At 47.2% G+C, this 12960-nt stretch overlaps 1 protein-coding gene across 1 annotated transcript in view; it reads left to right on the top strand.

Annotated features, from left to right (window-relative positions):
• The window catches only part of LOC109831083 (NKAP family protein), an 84669-nt gene continuing 73651 nt past the window's right edge, over positions 1943 to 12960 (top strand). Inside the window, exon 1 of the mRNA XM_020398420.1 lies at positions 1943 to 2112. Within this exon, the coding sequence (XP_020254009.1) occupies positions 1943 to 2112 (170 nt within the window). The remainder of the gene's footprint in view (positions 2113 to 12960) is intronic.

Here is a 12960-nt window from a genome sequence, read left to right as displayed (position 1 = left end):
TGGAATAAGTGGCAATTTTCCAACACGAGGACTGAGAGGGATTATAGTCCAACACGAGGACTTCTATGGATTATAGTCCAACACGAGGACTGTAAAAAATAGTAAAAGGATCGCTACGATACATGTAGTGAAATCTACTTATCAATCTCACAACCAAATCAATATATATGTCCCAAATTTATACCCTCAGGAAATCTATCATGCATGGACACATAGTGGGACTAATAACCAAGGTCAGGTGATCCAGGCAAACCCTCGAACATGAGTAAAAATACTCAAATACACAAAATAGGAAAAATACAGCAGAGAGTTCGGCGGTCGACCGATCCGGTCGACCGAGCTCTGACACGAACCTGGCGGTCGACCGTTAGGCATCTCGGTCGACCGACCAGACGTCGCGGTCAACCGGATAAATGTCGCGGTCGACCGAACAAGTGTCGCGGTCGACCGAACAAACTTGGCGGTCGACCAAAGCCCTAAAACGAGCTCAGCGGTCGACCGCACCGGTCGACCGCCAAGCGGACAGAAACCCAATCTGGGACTTTTGAAATTTTCTACGATAATACAGATCTAATGTCTCTATAAATCATACTGTAGGAAAACAATAAATTTTAAGCATGTAAACTATAGTCCCAACATTCTAAATACAGAGAAACGAGATCAAAACGTTTTGATTACAGTAAACATGATTTAACTTTTGTTTAAGCAAATTTCAGATCTAAATCTTTATAAAACCCAACATTTGAGAACTCTTGTAAACTGAAACTTTTGATTCTTACTAACCATATTGTAGAGAGTTCATTTATAAAAAAAATATCATTTTGGCTCATCAAAACCCATAAAAACTCAAAAGAAAATCATAGAAAATAGGGGTGAGGGATTGGGCGAGATGGTACTCGCCTTGGGTGTTGACGAATGCCCTAGATCTGCAGTAGGTTGATTCCCTTCGCTGGAATTCCAGAATCCCGTTGAAAATCCTCAAGAACTCCCCCAAATCACCAATGCCAGCTAGGGTTTTGAGAGGGGAGAGAAAGGGGGCTAGGGTTTGAAAACTCAGATGATGAGAGGCTCTCCTGGGTTGAGTTGGTGTATATACTAACTCCCAAACCCGACCCGAAACCCAAAAGACCAAATCAAAACCGTAAAAGAAAACAAAACCTGAAACTCTCTGTACGCTGATCGGTCGACCGCACCGGTCGACCGCGTCGGTCGACCGCTCAGCACAAAAATGCCTTCTGTAGGCATTTCACCTGCTAGCCATATACCACTCGATTTCTCTCACTTGTAAACACCTGCTGGGTTCCCAAACACTGATAAACATATATATCTTATATTTATATGGTTATTCATCACAAAAGAAAGGTTTATTACTATTTATTCACACAAATTCATTATAAAATTTCGGGGTTTTACAAAAATGTCCAATTTTTAGAATTTGCTAAATCCTCTCAATTGAAGAGGATTTTGACAAATCCCATAAATGAGTGTGCTTACCTCTCAATTGGAGAGGATTTGACAAATTCTAATTTTGTCTTTTTGTGGGAGGTAACCCCACCAAGATAACATATTCATCATATTACAAAATTTTGTCATTTGGTAATGCTGCAACTTGAGCTTGAAACAAACAAAATATTACAAATTATAGTATTCCAAATTTCAGATATACATAGTATAAATCAAATTTGAATTTTTAATACTAATTAATCCATCATTAACCTAGGAAATCAAGCAGTAAAAGGAGCAGAAGAAGAAGCAGAAAGTCGAGTTTGAGATCTAAAGAAAGTGAATTAGAGTCTGATTCGAGCCCTAGCCCTAAAAAGAGGAGTTCGAAGAAGAGCAAAAAGGTAGTTTCTTTAGAATCTGAAGGTGAAGATGCGAAGCACGCTGAAATTGATGCTAAGAAACCCGAGATTGACTGGGAAGAGCATTGGCTCTCAAAGAGATGATCGAGGCACCGAAGAAGAATGCAGCTGAAGCTGATGCTTTTGTCTGTCCGGTGCCTCTCCCTCGTGCTGAAGGCCATATTAGCTATGGTGGACCGCTGAGGCCTGGAAAAGAAGATGCTATACCTCAGAATGTGCAGCAAGGGAAGCGTATCCCTCGAAGAGGAGAGTGTAGGCATCAAAAAATGCCGATAGATATCCAAAAATCACAAGAATTGACTTCATACTGTCTTAGAAAGATTAAGACAGGTATGGACTATCTCGCCAGCGAGACAGTGTTTGCTGTCTCGCCAACGAGACAGTGTTTGCTGTCTCGCAAGCGAGACAGTGTTTGTTGTCTCACCAGTGAGACGGTTTTGAAATGGTCAAAAATTAATTAATAACTTCCACCCATGTGTCCATTAACTGCCAAGGGACGTGGAAAACATCGTGGACAAAAATCACATGAATAACTGCCAAAATAACGGAGTTTGAAATATGGGAAAGTGTTACAGCAGAAACTGCCAGGTGTAGGCGTATAAAACTGCCTATAGGTCCCTAAACACAGCTCAGTACGGTGATTCGACAAACCAACGAACCATCGGGTGACGTATCTAAACACGAACGTCAGTCCACAACACCGAAGCCAAGTGACACGCAACGAAGCGGATTAACGAAACGACGAGGTTAACGAATCGCACGCAAGCAACGAAATGCATCCATTCGCGTGCAGAATCAAGCCAACGGTTCGGGGAGTCAACGAGTCATCCAACCATAGAACGAATTCAAACACCAAGGCGGATTTACTGCCAAATCAGGATCCAGACTTCCAAATCAAAGTCCAGATCAACAACGAAATGCGAAACCAGATAACAGACACAATGGTGCCACACCCGGGCGACTCGGCCAAAGCCGAACTACCCAGGTGGCTCGGCCAAAGCCAAGCCACCAAGAAGTGGCTCGGCCATGGCCGAGCCACCCCAGTGGTGGTATTCGGCGGCCGAGCACCCAATGGTGGTCGGCGGCCCTCGAGCCACCCTAGGGTGGCTCGGAGGCGAGCCACCATGGGTGGGCTCGGCGGCCGAGCCACCCCAATTGGGTGTCCAGAGCACCCCATGCTGGCTCGGCGGCCGAGCACCCATGGGTGGCTCGGTGGCTGAGCCACCCATAGGTGGCCGGCCACCTGTGACCGACCCAGATCTGTGCCAAGGCACAGATCTGAGTGCCTATAAATAGGAGAGGTTGGTTCATTTGTCAAGGGTTGGAATATTTGACGGCGAAGCTCTGCTGGATTGAAGGCTCAAAACTTAAAAATATTAAAGCTTTGGAACTTTGAAGACTTGGACATTCAGATCTGGTGCTCAGCGATCGTCCACGTCAGAAAAGGCAGGAGTTCGAGAGATCAGATCTGAGATCTACGCGATTATACTCCGGATCAAAGCTTGGCCTTTGATCCCGAGAAGGCTACTATTTCCTTGGTGAAGTAGTACCCTCCGGTTGTTATTTCTTTCGTGAGATAACACCCGTTATACCGTGTAGATCCGACCGGATCTAGATCGCGCGGTGGTCCACGGATTAACCCCGGTGCAGGCGAAAAACCCACAAAAGTGAGTGACCATAAAACATGAGCTCGTGATTCGTTCGAAAGGAAAGTTGTAATTTTTATTTCTTTTTCTTTGATTTTGTTGTAACCGGATCTTATAAAAAGACCGGATCTTTTGTAACCAAAAAGCAATTACTTGAGAAAACAATGAATTCAATGAAGGAAACTTTCACCGCGAACAATCTGGCGACCACAGTGGGAGCCACCGATCTCGCTGCCGAGATCGTTGCGTCGCAGCCGCGGATCTCAATCCTGGTCGAGGAGGAGGTCGAGTATGAATTCGACCAGCAAAAGTTCGAGGAGTATCTTTCGTCCTCGTCCGGATCCACCTCCCCCCGTAAGTCCAAGAAGTTCTCCTTTAGGAGAAAAGTTCGTTGGTACGAAGAAGTACAGAATGCCAACGAAGCTCTCACCCCAGCTGACGCCAAAGTTGCGTCGGGTGAAGTTCCGCCGACCTCCAACCAGGTCAACCCTGTTCTCGCCGACGCCTCCACCGTTGAGGGCGTTGTGACTCTCTCGAAGAGAGCCCGCCAAAGGCGACGTCAACGCTTGGCGCGGCAACTCGCAAAGGCGATGGAGTCCACTGACAGAGTCCGCTATCACGCGGATCTGAAGAACAGGAGAGGCAAACAGCCTCAACGTCCGATGAATGGCGACTCGCAAGCGCCGCGCACTATCAGCGCAAGCACGGGCTCAAATCCAGGAAGCCCGTAGAAGGCTACAGAAGGAGGGGGCCAAAAAGCCGCCACCAATCCGCCAAGTCTGGAGGCCGAAGTCTGAAGCGGCGATTCAGACTAAGGCACAGTCAGTGCAGCCTTCGAAACAGGTTCAACCTCCGTCGAGCTGACCAAAGTCGCCGGTAATTCCAATAGCTTCTCCGGGAGATCATGCAGAATCATCCCGAAGGAAGAAATCAGTTTTGGAGCGCCTCGGCCCAATTCCCGACGAGAGAGGCAAAGCTCCAGTCCAAGAACGTTTGGGCCCGATGAAGAAGCCCCGAACGACTCAACATGCTGGGGGTCACCGCCGCCTTCAACATGACAAGGAGTTCACGGTAGCTGAACGACTCAACACGCTGGGGGTCGCCATCACCTCCAACATGACAAGGAGCTCAAGGCAGTTGTACGCATTAATTTGCGCATCGAAGTCCAGGAGCCCGCTGAGAACTCACGCCCAAAAAGGCATGTTTCGAGGCGGGTGACTCTTGAAGGCCCAAAGAAGGCAGTTCACCCTCAGAAGGAAACATTATCATCTGATGACGATAATGTTATACCTGAGAAGTCGTGCCAACACACGATAGGTCAAGCAGACGAATTGTACTATCGTGTTGGGGGTATGAGTAAAACCAGGAAGAGGAGTCCCCGAGGACTGGAAACTCAATGCCCCTGTTCCAAACTTATTCGGGCAGTATTGTCTGAGTGCAACTGCATCAAGGCCGGTCCCTGAAAGAGTTTCGGTTTTCGAAAGGCTCCAGTGCCAAAACGCCAGAACCAAGACCTAGGCGTTTCCGACGAAGAAGAAGAGTAGTCGAAGATGGAGAATTTTCGAGGGTCACCACCAATATGACCAGCAAGGGGACATCGGCACGGGATAATCTCGAGTCGATTCTGAAAGCATCCCGGCCTATAACCCGTCTGCAGTCCGGAACCATCAAGCGAGCAACCTATGGTAGGGTTCGGACAAGACGCCCTTCAGAAGATGAAGAATCTGATGCTGGCTCCGCGGTTGCATCAGATAATACGGTATCCAGCGAGGGACAACCCCGCGAGTCACTCATGATAAGTGCGGAACAAGTGGCCAAGATGCTCGAAGAATCCATGGCTAAACAACAGGAGAGCTTCAGGTTCAAAATGCAGATGGCCATGAGTATGAGAGAAATGCATGACCAACAAATCCAAGCATTGACGAACCAGCAAGGCGAGCCAAGTCGTCGTAACCCGGTTAATCTGGAAGATGAGGATACAAATGCGAATGAGACTCATAATACCAATAATCCTCCCGTCAATGCAGGGGGTGGTAATGAGAATGCTAGCGAAAACACAGGTGAAAACTTGAAGATCAAAAACCTCGAGAGCAAAATCAATACACTGATTTCCGCTCAAGAGATGAAGAAAACAGGCATTCCTTGTCCATACCCAAGAGAATGGGAATCGATCCCATATCCGGCGAGTTCAACCTAATTAACTTCACGCCGTTTAATGGGATGGGTTCACCTACCCAGCATTTGATTTACTTCAAATCGCACTTGGGAGTTATCTCTGGTAATTTGGCACTCTTCGTGGAGCCGCCTTCGATTGGTATCGCCGCCTCAAGCCAGGAAGCGTGAATAGCTGGGACGACATGGAAACTAAGTTCCTCGCTAATTTCTTTGACGACGACACCGAGATATCAATCAGAACGTTGCTCGACGAGAAACAAAAGGATGGGGAATTGGTGGACACCTTCGTCAAAAGGTTCCGGAACAAAGCGATAAACTGCCGGGACCCGATCACTGAGGAGTTTATTCTCCAGACTTGCCACAACAACCTCGCACTGGACGTGTTGGAAGCAATGGGGACAGCACCGTCCAAAACATGGAAGGATCTAAAGGTCCGAGGAGAGCAAGCCGAGCGATTCCTCAGAAGGAAGAAGGCGGAAAGAGGCCAACAGGCGACGAATGCTCCACAACAGAATTTCGTCCCACGGGGGAAAGGTAAGGCACATGCTAATGCAGTTGATGCTAATCAAACTTTCCAATTGCAACCCCAGCAACAGCCGCAGCAACAAGCGCTACAACAATCTCGGGGGTAATGGCAACAACGGCCTCAGAAGCAGAAATCTTCGGAGCCGAGGTTTCCTAAAGTGTATTCCTTCAAAGATGACGAAGTTCCTTGCATCTTTAAGTACCTATTGGAGAATAACAAAATCCAGCTGCCAGCGATCGTGGATTAAGAAGGGGCTAGCAAAGTGACGGATCCGAAGTATTACGCATACCATAGAGCGGTCCATCACCCTACCAAGTCGTGCTACCACCTCAAGGATAAGATCCAGGCGCTAATTGATGTAGGCGTCATAACCCTGAAGCCGTCCAAGAATGTCGGAGCGAACGAAGTGTTAATCAGCTTTGGATCGGTGCCCATAACATGGTTCAAACCAGAGCGCATCACCAAAGTAGGAATGAAGACAGTGAACGATGACCCACATGGACAGCGCCAAAAAGGACTTGTGCCACACACAGCCCCAAACGGCGAAATCCTCTGGGTTCATCCCGATCTCATTGAAGACGAACAGTGGGCGACTTCCTCGAGAAGAAAGGGTAAAGGTAAGTCCTGCAATGCTACATCCGCAATCTTCGAGGAGGATGGCGATGAAGCTCCTACTTTCCCGCTCTCCGAAGAAGAACAAGAAGTCTTCGCCACTAGAAGCGGAAATGAGTATCACTACAATTATCCACCACCTAGTGACCAGGGGGTGAATAAACGGGGACCAGCCAAAACTCTCACGGAGATGGGGGTGATTACGAGTCCTACACCGGGCGAAGAGGCTCGACGCCAGCCGATGAATAAACCGAAAGAGAAGAATCCCCAGGAATTTCAGAATCCGAAGCAGTCTCGTTTCAGTCGCCCGATTAGAAGAGACAAACCGGAAAGCTCGAAAACTCTGCAAATCTTCGATATAATGGCTCAACTAGCCAACATTCCAGCACGGATAACGCTGTATAAGTTGCTGCGGTTGTCCAAGGAAACCAGGGAGGCCTTGCAAGAAGCTTTGGCCAATTCAGAGGTGATTCTGACTCAAATCAAGCCGGTGCCTGAAGAGCCAGAACCGTTGAGTCAACACTTCAATATAGCGACTAAGAACCTTCCCTGCATTACTTTCACCAAAGAGGATATGCAGACGAAGAATTCAAACCACGATCGACCGCTATACTTTATCGGGTACATTGGCTCCGGCAAAGTCAACCGAATCCAAGTGGATCCGGGTTCTGCTGTGAGTATTATGCCGCTTCGCTTGATGCATTTCCTCCCTTGGGTAAGATCCGGGTAAAGTGTCAAATGGGAGATTTAAAGACAGAAGTCACATGTTATGTGATCGATGCCGAAACTTCATATAACTTACTATTGGGTCGGCCTTGGATCCATAGTAACGTTATAATTCCCTCCACTCTCCATCAGTGTTTGAAATATGTCGACACTGATAATAAGGTTAGGACGGTGGTCGCGGATAAGCAACCATTCAAAGGGTATGAGAATTATTTCACTGATTCCCTCCTTTATGGTAATGAATCTGACACTGAATCATCGGCCCATGGCACGGACAGCGGATAAGAAGCTGATACCGAGGCCGGATTTGATTACAATGGAGGTTATGTTTTAAACGATATTGTACCCTTTGTAATCAACCTTGACGATGAACAAACGTCAGAGGGCAGTTGTAACTGGCAACTTGCCAATAATGAAATAAATAACGGTTTAGAGTACTCCCTGTCTCTCGATGATGTGATAAAAGAATTGTATGATAATCCTGATTTGTATATGCCGCTTCGATCGTCCTATATAACGAAGGAACGCCTCCGGCATTCTTTCGGAACAACCATGGTCATCCCGAACAAAATAAGAGGCGCAAAAGAAGTGATTTACGGTAAAGGAAAAATCTCTCCATTACCAGATCATTTCTTAAGTGAAGATGAGGATGATGACAAACATGGTCGGCATTTATCTAAGTATAGTCCGGAAGCGCGTAAGCTCATAAAAAAATAGGGATATGATTTCACACTCGGAGAAGGTCTATACTTCGATCGAGGTCCTCGTACTCCAGCCAAAGCGGCGTATGTACCAAAAGGGAAACCCGATGATTATTATAAATACGGACGAGGGTTAGGGTATAAATCTTCTTCAGAAGACGAATGTTGCTGGTTAATCAATAACCAATCATCTATGCAATGCAAAGATGGAAATTCGTCAGATTCCTCGGAATGGGATTCCGATACAAGTCTGGGGGAAGCTTTCAAAGCCCTAATGGCGAACATGGCTACAGCTGATCCGTCCACAATGGAAGACGATGATCAAATCTCTCATCAGGGAATATATCGACGTCTTCGCATGGAATTATGAAGACATGCCAGGGCTCGACCCCAATGTCGCAATGCACCGCCTCGATATCAAGCCGGATGCCAAACCTGTCAAGCAACAGCAAAGACGGTTTCGTCCGCAGATTATGGAAGCCATTGAGGCAGAGGTTAAGAAGTTGATCGATTCGGGATTTATCCGAGAAGAACAACATCCAGACTGGTTAGCCAACATCGTTCCCGTTATGAAGAAGAATGGCAAAATCAGGATTTGCATCGACTTCAGGAACCTGAATGAAGCATGTCCGAAAGATGATTTCCCTCTCCCAATCACGGATGTCATTATCGACAATACATGCGGGTTTGAGAGAATGTCTTTTATGGATGGTTTTTCAGGATATAACCAAATCAAGATGCACCCAGATGACGAGAAGCATACAGCGTTCAGAACGCCCCTTGGTGTCTTTTGCTACACGGTGATGCCTTTCGGTCTAAAGAATGCAGGCGCCACGTACCAGCGAGCAATGACTAAGATTTTCCAAGAACATCTCAGGAAAACAGTCGAATGCTACGTTGATGATTTGGTTGTAAAAAGCCGCAACAAAGAAGATCACATCAAGGACTTGAAGACGATGTTCGATCTCATGCGGAGTCATCAATTGAAGATGAACCCCACTAAATCCTTCCTTGGAATGTCCAGCGGAAAATTCCTTGGATTTGTCGTCACCACTAAAGGTATACATATCGATCCTGATAAGGTGAAGGCGATACATGAACTGCAACCCCCTAGAAATCTAAGAGAACTCAGAGGATTGCAAGGGCGTTTAGCTTACATCCGACGGTTCATCTCGAATCTCTCTGGGAAATGCCAACCATTCTCTAAGCTAAACAAGACAGGTGTGTCATTTATTTGGGGCGACGCCTGCCAAAAAGCATTCGAAGATATCAAAACATATCTGACGAATTCTCCTGTTCTCGTTGCACCAAAATCAGGTAGACCGTTCTTGATTTATCTCAAGGCGATGAACCACTCGATAAGTGCTTTACTGGCACAAGACGATAATAATGGTCACGAACAGGCAGTTTATTACCTAAGTCGGACCTTGATAGGCGCCGAGTCTCGATATCCGATAATTGAGAAAGAATGCCTTGCATTGGTATTTGCAATACAAAAGATGCGGCATTACTTGGTTGGACAGACGATTTACGTCATTTCTAACGTTAATCCAGTACGGGTATTTATGACGCAACCGGCCTCTATGAATTAGCAGTTAGCGAAATGGGCTATTCTCTTGTCCCAATATGATTTGCACTTCAAACAACAGAAGTCGATCAAAGGACAAGCGATTTGTGATCTTTTGGCGGCAAACCCGACCACAGATACGGCAGAAGTATATGATGACTTGCCGGATGAAACCCACGAGGTTAACACTACATCGCACCAACAAGTATGGCAATTATACTTCGATGGTGCTTCAAGGGCAGTTAATAAGGTAATAACCCCGGGAGGTTCTACTGTTTCCTCTGGGGTTGGAGTTGTCTTAATCTCCCCGGGAAAACATGTGATGCCTCGGGCTTATTCATTGACTAGTCCGTGCTCCAATAACGTAGCAGAGTACAACACACTTCTCATTGGACTCAGTTTTGCCAAGGAGCTGGGGGTCGAATATCTCGAAGCTTTTGGGGATTCTCAACTGATAGTCAACCAAGTTCGCGGAGAGTATGAAGTCAGGAATCCTGACCTGATCCCATACCACCAGGAAGCCATCAGAATGGCAGAATCTTTTGAAGAATTCTTTATCGAATACATTCCTCGCCTCCAGAACCAGCACTAGCAGTATCACTTGCGCAGCCTCCCGAAACTGAACTATTAGTCACAGTAAGGACGCATCAACTCTGCATACCCATATACGGTATGGATATTGAAGAAGAAGATGACGGAAACCTAAATGCTAAGGAGGTGAATTCAACCCAAATTGGGTCTTAGTCCCGAGATTGGCATTTTCCTATCATTGACTACGTCCAATATGGTATTTTGCCAGAGGATGTAAAAGAAAGAGAATCAATCCGCCGAAGAGCGCCAAGATTCTTCTATAATATCAAGACCCATACGTTATACCGTAGAGGGTACGATGGTTTGTTACTCCGGTGCCTTTCGAACAAAGAAGCAGAAGAAGTTCTTAAAGAAGCACATGAAGGAGAATGTGGTGCGCATCAGTGTAGGTGTAAATTTTGATTTCCCAAAAACAGGGAGTTTCGTTTGTATTAATAAGAAAGCTTATTACAAACTAATAATCAAATGTTTACAACAGAAGCAGAGGGAATGCCCTCTTTGTTTTGTGTGGGGACTTTAGGTGGCTTTAGGACGCTTCGCTCGATGCTCGTGTCGAGTCCGCTTCCCTTGGACTGTTTGATCGAGGTTGCTGGAGAGCTTCAGTACACAGTAGAAGCTCGAGTCGGAAGAGTTCGAGTCTGCTTAGTTCGTTGGCGATCGGAGCTCTGAACTAGGCAGTGGTGTCGTAACACAAGGGTTATGCGAACAGCTTGGTCTCAACTCTTTTCTCCCAGTTTTTCGACCTCCTCTAAAGTTTGTTGGAAGAGGCTTTTAAATGGAAGAAGGACAGCTTGACTACTCCTTGAATTATGGGATGTGACCATACATTGTTCGGAGACGTCCCGCTGTTCCTTCGTACCGTCAGCGGTCATTCGAAGAGCTGTGCTCTGTATCACGTTTCGTAAGAGTGGGAAAGCCCCTACTCGTATGCGTGACAACGGCTGTCAGATGCTTGCGTGGCTCTGACCAACCACCGAGCGCCGGCGACTTTCGTCCCCTCACTTGGACAACTGAGGTGAGCCGTATTTATGAGGGCACAAGCTGTTTCGACACCTGTCCGCTCACTTGTACCGCAGGCGGCTATTCGGCGGGCCTGGAGTACCGTGTCTTCTCTCTTCAGGCCAAGAGAGGCGGGAAAGCACGTCCCTGGCACTCGAGTGGGTTTGGACAATCTCAGCACGTGGGGTAGCGGATACGGGCGGCCTTGAGGTTTGCAGGCGGATTCGACTTCGGACTCGGGTAGGCGAGTTGTGTGAAGGGCGAATTTCCGCTATCCCAATTAATTTCAACTCGTGCAGGCGAGCCGATCTTTAGGCGAACCTAGAACCGAGTACATTTGACGTCTACACGGTTTAGGCCCATGCTAGAGAACTGAGCGTGCGAGTTCTTGAATTTCCTGTAAGCCCATGGAGGTATTTTTTACCGTCTACAAGACCCCCTTCAAAGTTTTCAGACCTAAACCGGCTCGCGTGTGGTCTGGAATACTTTGAACGAAGAAATTCTTGGCGAAGCAAGCGCATTTGATTTCTTTTAGGATTTTTAGCAAACCCTCAGCTATCAACGGGTTTGATGTGCCTTTACCGATTACCGTTTGAATCGGGCTAGCCATACTATTTCCCTCAGTATGATGAGTTGCTGAACAGTTTCTCTTAGGCTTAATGCTAAGATTTCTGCTCTAACCCTTAGCCGTCTGAGGCGTGGGTTTAACCGTTTAAGCGAGGTCATTCTATTGGCTTCGTTTGTAATTTTACCTTTAAGGGCGAATGAATCGTCCAGGCGAAATTAGTCTTTGGGAGCCAAATTTCGTGCGACTCGTGGGGTCAGGCCAAGTATTCGCAGGCGAGACCCCCCCTTTTTTTTGGGGCGGAACCAAATCTGATGGGAGATGAGCCACGTGCTTGCCGATAGGGCTTCGTGCTTCTGGGGCGGAACCAAATCTGATGGGAGATGAGCCACGTGCTTGCCGATAGGGCTTCGTGCTTCCCAGCTATGGCGGCGCGGTCTCGTCGGGTCGTGGTGATCGTGACTTGACAACATGATGTCAACTTCGTGTGTTTCGCCCCACGACGGATCGTGGCCGTGGTTTTCGAACGCGGCCGTTAGATCAAGTCGTGGGTTTTGGTTCGGGTTTCGGGCTTTGACCGGCCCGTTCCCCTTTTCAATGGCTCTTTCGCAACTGTAGAACGAGTTGTGAAGGACAATCTGGGCCGTCGATTTCGATTGTGGCCACGTCTCTTGAACGCGAGTGTCTCGCTTCGCAAATGCCATCAGAGCCACGCAAGCCCTTTCGCCTTTAAATAGGTTTCGTCCTTTTCCTCTTTTTGAAAGTTACTGTGTACGAAAATCTCCCAAAAGAGAAAGAATTCCCGCGTTGTTTCAATGGCGCCGAAATCCAAGAGGTGTAAAGTGAAGGGAAAGGGTCCCGGACGCTACTCCGACCGCCTGTCCGCCGGTATGACCACCGATGTGCCTGAGGCGCGCTCGGGTAAGTTGAGAAAGTTTGCTTTAACGTTCTCGTGTTGGTCACCGCTGTCACGCCAGGAAGATGAGTGCT

Source organism: Asparagus officinalis, chromosome 2 (genome assembly GCF_001876935.1).
Source record: "Asparagus officinalis chromosome 2, Aspof.V1, whole genome shotgun sequence".
NCBI classification, from domain to species: Eukaryota; Viridiplantae; Streptophyta; class Magnoliopsida; order Asparagales; family Asparagaceae; genus Asparagus; species Asparagus officinalis.
Note: the sequence above shows the minus strand (reverse complement) of the source record. Positions and strands in the feature narration are given on the sequence as shown.